Source organism: Carassius auratus, unplaced genomic scaffold (genome assembly GCF_003368295.1).
Source record: "Carassius auratus strain Wakin unplaced genomic scaffold, ASM336829v1 scaf_tig00039174, whole genome shotgun sequence".
Classification (NCBI taxonomy): domain Eukaryota; kingdom Metazoa; phylum Chordata; class Actinopteri; order Cypriniformes; family Cyprinidae; genus Carassius; species Carassius auratus.
This window is the reverse complement of record NW_020526493.1, coordinates 5,131-14,763: the sequence shown is the minus strand read 5'-3', so window position 1 is coordinate 14,763 and position 9,633 is coordinate 5,131. Positions and strand designations below refer to the sequence as shown.

General features: G+C 38.8%; 1 protein-coding gene across 1 annotated transcript; it reads left to right on the top strand.

Moving 5' to 3' along the window:
• The first annotated feature begins 1,439 nt into the window (after positions 1–1,439).
• On the top strand, positions 1,440–8,067 carry LOC113083709 (retinal homeobox protein Rx1-like). Its single transcript, XM_026254687.1, has 4 exons — positions 1,440–1,708; positions 2,585–2,956; positions 5,405–5,655; positions 6,128–8,067. Exons 2-4 carry the CDS (start codon positions 2,662–2,664, stop codon positions 6,572–6,574), a joined length of 993 nt encoding a protein of 330 aa, XP_026110472.1. The 5' UTR covers positions 1,440–1,708; positions 2,585–2,661; the 3' UTR covers positions 6,575–8,067.
• The last annotated feature ends 1,566 nt before the right edge of the window (positions 8,068–9,633 follow it).

Below are 9,633 nucleotides of genomic sequence, written 5' to 3'. Positions count from 1 at the left end.
TCAAATGCCTCGTGAGTCGACAGAGATCTCATGCACGTGAGATGCAGCTGTACAATGAAACCCCAAGCTTTCCAGGTACTTCCTATCTCCAACTTTGTCCTTTGTCCCTGGCAACATATAAGCAAACATATGGTTAAAGTCAATCTTTAATGGAGATATATCATGGCTGGTTGGCTGGTTTTGGCCCCTTGCACTGGCTGTAACGTTTGGCTGAGCCAAGGGATTGTAGATTTCAATGAGATCCAAGAGGTTGTTTGGAAGACATGTTTCATGCAGTCCATTAACCAAAATTTCAGACCACATCTTTACTCGTCATATCTTGTCTCACACTGACTAAAAAAGTACAGTAGCCTTCTCCCAAAGTTTGAGTCCAAGATACCAAGATTAGACAAATGTCTAAAAGCCAGAGACGCTTAATGAGATCAATGTTTATTTTGTATGTTTAATAGAAATTATAGTCTGTTCTGTATTTGGTACACACACACATGTGTGTGTTGAGGTTCTCTGTTGTAATTTACTATAGTGGTGTTAATGGAAGCAATAAAATTGTTTACATGGATTCCTTTGAACGTTAATGAGTTAATCTTGTTCTGAGGTCATATCTCTTAATAAGTGCCGATCTCTCGTGAGTATGCCTGGGTTAACTCTGTAATGAGTTTATAAAAGAGTCTGTGCTCATGTTGTTGGATTTATTTACTTGGCTAATTATTCCGCAGGTGATAGTATTGAGTATTTACTGTGAGACCTTCTGTGAAGCGTCAAAATTTGCCAAAATTTGCACTGTGTCATCTTGTCAATATATGCAAATATTTACATTCGATATATATATATATATATATATATATATATATATATATATATACATATATATATATATACATATATATATATATATATATATATATATATATTTTTTTTTTTAATTTATAATCATTGTAAATTGTATTAATATCTGATCATATTATTTATACATTTATTTAGCATGTTAAAAAGTAAATATATATATATATATATATATATATATATATATATATATATATATATATATATATATATATATATATATATATAAATGTTTTATGTAATATTATTCATAAGAAGAAGGAATGATTATACATGTATAATTTATTTACTTATTTTTCTTATATAAGATTGAATATTTGTTTATTTCTATAAATGACTCTATCAATTTTCAAGGCGAATAACTTTCTCTTTGGAAACATTTTTATGCATTTATGTCAGTAACAGATTCCTGGGGAAAGACTTTGTGAAACTTTTAGTTCATCCCATTGTCACTAAAACAACTGAATTTTCTAAGAGGAAGGAGAAACGGCTTCATTAGTGTCGCCCCCCTCCTGTGTGGCGAATTCAAGCTCGATTTAGAGCAATTACTTGAGCAGAAACCGTCTGTCAATCATTCTTAAGGGGGAAGAGTCCCGATGAATGAGCTCCTGTGTAATCCTCTGCTGTTATTTCCCTTCTGAAGAGACACACACACACCAGCTATCTGTCCAGCAGAATCCAGGAGAGAACCTCTGTGCATTGGTGTATGTTTTCATGCTTAAAGTGAGAGCAGTCGAGGTCATTCGGGGCGTACAGTAGCAGACGGAGGCGTGCTCATCACCCGCTTGTGACCCGCTGCTGGGGGAAACAGGTGGATGCGGGTCAGACCGGAGACAGAAAGAGCACGGAGCATCTCGTGTCAGAGGTATGTCCCATGCTGTGGTCAATCTGTGCTGAGGAAACTTTCTCCCAAAGCACTCTTCAATTATATGTCATTCTTGTGTTTTGATAATGTACATGATAAAATATATAATTGCTATAATATTTATATATGCAATTATAAACATACATGTAGATATAATAAAAACATTCAATAAATAATATGGTAATATAATATTTTATGTTTAATAATATACATGGTAATACATAAATCAAAAATGAACATAATTTGTTTATAAATATTTACGTTTACTTTCATATTTAACAATCTACATTATTTCTTTGTAAACTCAGTTTTGGGGGTTTAGATGTTATTTAAATCTGAATTATGTATGTATTACACATTCGTCAGATTATCAGTATATTATATAAATGTTATGTTAATGTTAATGTCTGTCATATGCCAAGATCCTATGGCTTTCTGAGAAACATTAACAATGCAGACATTATATTGTGTGTAGTTATATGCTGTGATACTAATTGTGCATGTATTTGCCTTTTTAACTTTTTTACATTATCTGTAAAAGTTGATAAAAAGAAAGTGTAGCTAGTAGAGCTTATTTGATCTTACTTAGCTTATTAAACTATAAGTATTAATGCATGAGACCTTATTAGGACACTAATAAGCTCATGCTAATTGAGAAATCGTTCTGAAGTTTTTTAGTACACTGATTTTTAGTCTGTTTTTATGTCAAAGATTTATTGTATTTACAAAGATTGTGTCACTATATGCTTGAGTATTTATTAATTATGTATATTAGTTGGGGATGATTTTTTTTACCTGAAATATGAAGAACTTGGCTTCTAAAACATTATTTAATGCACTTGTTGATTTTAGTCTCTCTTTGTTGATTCCAACCAGGTAAAACCTGTCCGTTTTGGATTCCTCCATCAGATCACGTGGATTTCTCCCTTGTACGGCTCCATCCCAGCATTCGAATGCATTTATCACTGGACACTATGAACATGGTGGATGACAGCTGTCTTTCACCCAGTAACTTCCACGAGATGGTCAAAGCAGGGGGCGTAGCGGTGGGCACTCGTGTCCACAGCATAGATGTCATCCTGGGCTTCAGCAAGGACCAGGACCCTTTGCTCAACCCTGGAGGCAATGATGTAGCACACAAAGTTGGAGATGAAAGTCTTGGAGATCTAGGGAAGCGGGAACAGCGGGTACAACCCTACGGGCACCTGCCACCCCTCAGGGATGGTTCGGAGCAACCTGCATTTCACAGTGAGTTCTTCATAGGTCAAATATCAAGTGTTTCTAGCAATTACTCCTGAACTAGCCTCATATGATGGTTATTTAGTACATTAAGACACACTGTTACTAAAACCCAGAGACAGACACAGGCCAAGTTCTTATGCTGAGCCCTCCTGTCAATTTTAAGGTAACAATGGCAGCTCGCCAGGGCATTAGCATCGAGCGTCACCTTAAGAGACCTAAACGAAAGTCTGACGCCTACTTTACATAACTTACAAAACCAGTGGCACAGTTACCTAGATACTTTCTGTTAAAATGCCATCAGTAGTTTCAAATAACGCTATGGATTGCAGAAAGATGGACATCCTAAAGAGGATGATTGTTTTGCTAAGAAGTTGTTCTTTCATTGTGGTGTTGACATCAACGTTGCCTCAGTGTTTCACCTAACAATCCTTAGTGAAAATGTAGAAGACTGTTTAACATGCATTAGGATTATAGCTCAGATCATTTGGTCTTGGAAGAATCTTGAGAAATGGTTGACGTCTCAGACTTTGATTTTGACTTGATTTTTTTCTTTTTTTTATCTGAGAAAGTGTTGCAATTATAAAAAGATCTTGGTTTATGGGATATGTTTTGGCAGAGGTGATATGCCAGGCTAAAGTATGTCTAAATATATAGAGCGATCACATTCTCATGTCTTTTCAAGGTCCTTTCAAACCTGAAAATAATTTGGCAGTGGGACACATCCCCTTGAGGAATTCCAGTAATCTGCTCCAATCTTAAACAAGATTGCACAACTGTGCATGCCGACATAATCATTTTTCCATTCTGCGCTATTTTTTTCCCCCCATTGGGCTTATTATCCATTATGCTTCTTAGTCCTGTGATGAGAGAATGTCTTGCATGACCCAGAGCCATGACAAGAGACAAGTCATTCTGTTATTCTGACTCAAACGGGACAAGATCCTTTTGAATGGTTTGAGCCTTTGAGATCGATTGTCCTCATTTGAAGCAAGCTGTCTGAGCATTTATATAGGGATGTCTTGAATCTGACAGGCGTTGTGCTGATCCTTGAACCAGCATTGACTCTTGAATGTGTGAGTTCAGTTTATTGCGTGTTAGCTTGTTCCTGTCTGATCATTAAAGCCTTTACTTCTAATGTCGCCAAAGTGAGGTGTTTTCTTGCATTGTTTACTGTGTTAGCCATTCTAACAAACTTAAATTGAGATATTATGCATTTTATGTCCACTATGGAGAACTGTATTCAGATAATCAGAAAATCTGTGTTCATTAGCATACACTTCTCCCAAAGTGTGAACTTACTATGTGCTGATTGCAAGGACAGTCACCGCAGGAAGCTTAAATCTGCAGTGAAGTGTCTACAAGGACACAGTAATGATAAGGGTTCACTTCACAGTCCAGTTCATTGGTTGATCTTATCTGGGACTTAACCTGCAGCAGTTCAGTTATTAGTACAACCTGCAGCATTTCATTACTAATTTAAAAAAGCTAACCAATAAAAGTGTAGTGCTATTATCGATGTGTAACACATTTAACATTTTTAAATAGTTTTTGTAGATTTCTGTTGATTTTCAGAACTGAAAATGTGGAACATGCTCTAGTAGTTGGGCTTCACGATACTATCGCCAATTTAATGTTAACAGTTATCTGTCTAGCATGTACACAACATTGCAGCTATTGTTAATATTTACTTGTGCAGTTAGCATGTGTTCTGAGCTCGTTTACAATTGGACAGCAACAACTTAAAGAGTATATCAACTCATCTTGTGAGTGCATTGCACAAATCCACTTGCCCCGATGACCAGAATTTTATTGGAATTAACTGAATTAGCTTGACAACTGCCAGTAGGTCTCTCCAGTTTATCCAGGTAAAGCTTTTCCTAGAAACATAACCTTATGTTGAGGACATGGGTTAGAATCAACAGAAGCCCTTAGGTAGATTAGGGCCTGGTTTATGAGGAAACTATCAGGGGAATTAACAGGCTACATATGTTTCTGCTTGGATTATGGGATGGGAAACCCTCAGTGAAAGCCCTGCCTACCATCAGTGACATTAAAATGCTTTAGTCCAAGCCTGTTTGTTACAAGAGATTTTGGCCAGGAGTATTATGGGATTAGAATCTCGGTTTTGGAAACACCATATCAGTAATGAATTACATGCAGTCCGTATTTACCATTCGTAAGCAACAGAGATCATATTATTCATCTTCTTAATTTAACTTCAATGTGAAATGGTTGTGTGGTGTTAGTGGTCGAGAATCAGGTCTGGTAACAACGAAGTTGCTAGTTCAATTCCAAAATAAGTTTGTTTCCTTGAATATGACTCTAAACCCCTGGTTGCTCCAGTTGGAGTGTGATCTTGCAATATGTTTAGTTCTATTGAAACTTCATGTTAAAGTCTGTCTAACATGGACTCTCAAGTTATGTCTTTTGTTCTTCTGTCACCCGTGGCTTTAGATTCTGACATATTCTCCAATAAGTGTGACGGGGAGTTGGACGATCTACGGAAGTCCATTGAAAGTGACAGCAAGTCTCCAGATTCAGCCGATGCGGAGCAACCCAAGAAAAAGCACCGCCGCAACCGCACAACCTTCACTACGTACCAGCTCCACGAACTTGAGCGAGCCTTCGAGAAGTCCCACTACCCTGATGTTTACAGCCGAGAGGAGCTGGCCATGAAAATCAACCTCCCTGAAGTTCGAGTACAGGTGTGTTTCAATCTCTTTGTGAAATTAAAAGTATCAGTTTCAGAGGAGATCATACCGTGTTGATAAAACCCCTCTCTTTTCGGGAACTGGTATACTGGTCCCTATCATGAGATGCTGGAGTTCTGGTTTCTCCTCACCTGGTTGCTCAACAACTTGCTTAAACTTCCTAACCAGCAAGGCCACATTCATTGATCACCTTAAACAAGAGCCAGCTTATATTGCAAGGTCACTATATTCAAGCAGCTTCATCGACAAGACAGAGCAGCACTAACCAGAGTTCATGCTGATCTCAGCTGGTCCTTTCCGTAGCGTTTCTAAACATCATCCATGACTTAAATCCAACTTTGGTTGTTCCCCAGTAAGTTTGGGAAACAAGTAGTTTGATAGCACAGATGCTTTATGTGAAACACTATCTTATTGACTTTGGATTGCCATAAAAGATTGATTATTTGAGGTGTATGTGTTCGCCCAGGTTTGGTTCCAGAATCGCAGAGCCAAATGGAGGCGACAGGAGAAAATAGACGCCAGCACTATGAAGCTTCATGACTCCCCCATGCTCTCCTTCAACCGCCCGCCAATGCACCCCACCATGGGCCACATGAACAACTCGCTGCCCCTTGATCCTTGGCTGCCCTCCCCTCTCTCCAGTTCCACTCCAGTGCACAGCATCCCAGGGTTCATGGGTCCTACACAAGGACTACAAGCGGGCTATGCCAATCATGGTTTCCTTAGCCCAGCCCAATCCATGGCCCAAAGCATGCAGCCCATGGCGCCACCTCCATACCAATGCCCTCCACCCTTCACCGACAGATACCCTCTGGAGGACGTAGATCAGCGCAGTTCAAGCATTACCGCACTGAGGATGAAAGCTAAGGAACACATCCAGTCCATGGATAAAACCTGGCCACCCATGTGCTAAGACAGGGTACATCTCTCTTTAGCTTCGGGCCTTCATATTTCTTGGTTACTAATTGGCACTGAAGGTTACTCAAGAATCATGTTTCTTGTATTGGATGGTTATCTTATTCTCCAGGTCAGAAAAGTTGGGCCAGCAAAATGTAGGCGCTAAATGAATTGTGTGCCATTTATTTATTTTTTTTGCAACTGGATGTAAAAACAAACAAACAACAATGACAACAAAAAACAACTTCCAAGCCACTGATGAGTTTGGATGAGGAAAAACATTCTGTTCCATATATTTATTTGTAAGGCACACACTGGCACTGTTTATTTCTTTACTATCCTTACAAGTTTAATTGGTGTTGGAGGGATTTCTAAAACCAGAGTTACTGGGTGTGTTTTGCATGACATGACCTCTGTCTGCAAATTCACACTTCCCCCTGAATGACTGGTCTAGATGTTTTGGGTTGAAACAAAAGATAAATATGGTCAGTGGTTAGAGAAGACCTCTTAAACAGGCAGCTGATTTGATCAAAACCCCTCTGTTTGATCACAAAGGCAAGGACAAGGGACAGAAATGATTGGTTTTGGGGGGAACGTTTGTATGCTTCAGTGTTCATTAGAGGCAAATGTTTATTGGCAGACCCATCTCCTGTACGTGCAGAAGAGCAGAAGGGGAAACCATCACCCTTTAATGACTCCCCTTTGTTTGGGATACTTGATCAAGGTCTGATCTTTTTGTTTCAGCTTTTTATAGGGAAAGACTGTCAGAGACTGTCACTTTAAGACTCCAAACAAATCAGAAGGTTTTTAAGATAAAAACACCATCATTGTGCTTTAAGTCCCATTTTATGATGACTCACAGAACAATAAACCTTCAAAACAGACCTGGCTTCAAACGACCACTGTCATGTCCCACAAACACACAAGTGGGATTCGCTGCTTATTTTTAAAAGGAAACTCACTCAGTTCGTGTTGCCAGGGTTTTTGTAGCAATAAATCATGTGTAGGTGTGTTTGACTAACAAAGTTAGACATTTTGAGTCCTGTCAGGAAAGGTATTAAACTTTCAGATTAACTGAATTATTCATTTGAACAAACTATGCTTACTAATAATGTTTTAAGATTAGCTGTATAAGGATGTCAGGGATGAAGAGTTTGTAGGTGTTATAAATATATACAGTTGATTAAACTGTATGAGCCAGTTGTTTTTTATTTAATGTTACTTCCCACATTTCTTTCATGATGCCCTTTGGGCCAATGTTAGTTTACAGTCTGAATCTATGTTTAGATGACTTACACAGTTTGAATAATTGCAAAGCCAAACTTAGACAGCAATATGACAATCATGAGTAATTTAAATGAGTGAATGATGTTTTTTGTTCAAACGTACAAATGTGGTTCTCATGTTTATAATGTGTCCTAGACGTTTTTACAGTTACCTTTGAATAAAGCAGAGAAATGAATGTCCACAAACGTTCCTGAAAAATAAACGAATCTAGTTTCTCAGTGATCTGCTGTCGACTCGTCCATTACTGGGAAGGTTGTGGTTGAACTATAGGAAAGACTGTCGATTTCCTAACCCCCTCCTGTCTCTGTTTCCCCTGACCCATGGCGCCGAGCCAGCCTGTTAGGAAGATGAGGTTCCAGTCAATCAGCCTGGCCCCTGGAGGGGGCATTGGCCTCGGGGGCCGCTGTTCCCTAATTGCCTCCTGACGCTGCTGTTCAGGCACATGTTCAGAGTGCCTGGTGCTCGACTGTATTCATGATGTGTGAGCAATGCTCTCGGACAGATGGGACACTACGGGGGCCATCTGGGGCCCCAAAAATCATGTGCTGGGAAAAACACAAAGGGGTGTGACCATGGGTTCTTTCGTGTTGTACAGTTTCATATGATGATTACCAGAATGCAGAAGGTGTGGACTTGCTTTTGTCCAGTTTTTACATTTGGGGGGAGAAATAAACCAACAAAAATTCCATAGGCTTTAAGAAAGGACACAAGCTGAGGGCAAGTAAGCAACCACCCAGCACACCCTAACTTGATATAAAGCACTCCAAAAACATTTGCTAATCCATATGAACCAATGTTGGTGGTAACGCATTACAAACTACACAATTTATGTAATCAGATTACTTTTCCAAGTAACTAGTAAAGTAATGCATTACTTTTAAATTCACAACAAAACATCTGCGTTTCTTTTCAAATTCATAATGCAAGATACTTTACTTTCCATTTCCCCGTGTTGAGAGAAATCAGGAGTGAAGTGCCTTCAACCTTATTCCTTCAACCTTATGCTTATTAACTTCACTTTTGGTGCAAAAAGGCACAGTTTACAGTTGCCAAAATTATAACCTTTGGATTTTTTCGTTATAAAAAAAAAAACAAATAAGCAAGACCAGCCCATATGAGAAAATGTAACGTAAAAGTAAAGCAATGCATTCCATTACGTAAAAAGTAATTAGCGTAATTAGTCACTTATTTATCAAATAATGCAAAATTGGTAAACACCAAGAACAACCAAGAACCATATACTGTATTTCTACAAAAAAACTTTAACAACCTAGCAACCACATAACACTCAGAAGAGTTTAGTTAATGATGGCAACACCATATATTAAGGTTCTACAAAAAACATATTAGTACTGTGGCTGAACCTAGCAGTGATCAAGGGTGGGAAGGCTGCTCATCAAGGTTAATGATGGAGAAAATCCCCCAATTAGAGCTGTTTCCCGCAGGCCAGGATGAGTTCAGCGTGAGGATTAGAGAGCGAGCAGCCACTGACCGCTGCACATCTTGGCAGACAGGCGGCTGGGTTGTGGCTAGGCATGCGTTCGGCTGGACTGGCACAAAGGAATCATGGGAAAGCAGCAGTTCATCCACCGCGAAAAGCTTTGTTCGCCAGGCTGAGGGGAATATGCTGTTTCTCCACTCTCATTGCTTTGAATGTGGGTCAGTCTGTTGTGTCTAAAATCCGTTTTATTATCTCACGTTCAGTTCACAGGGTTTTTTTAGTAGGTTAGATGCTTTAATAAATAAAGTTGTGTTTGACTAAAGCTAAAAACTGCCAGGGCGACATGT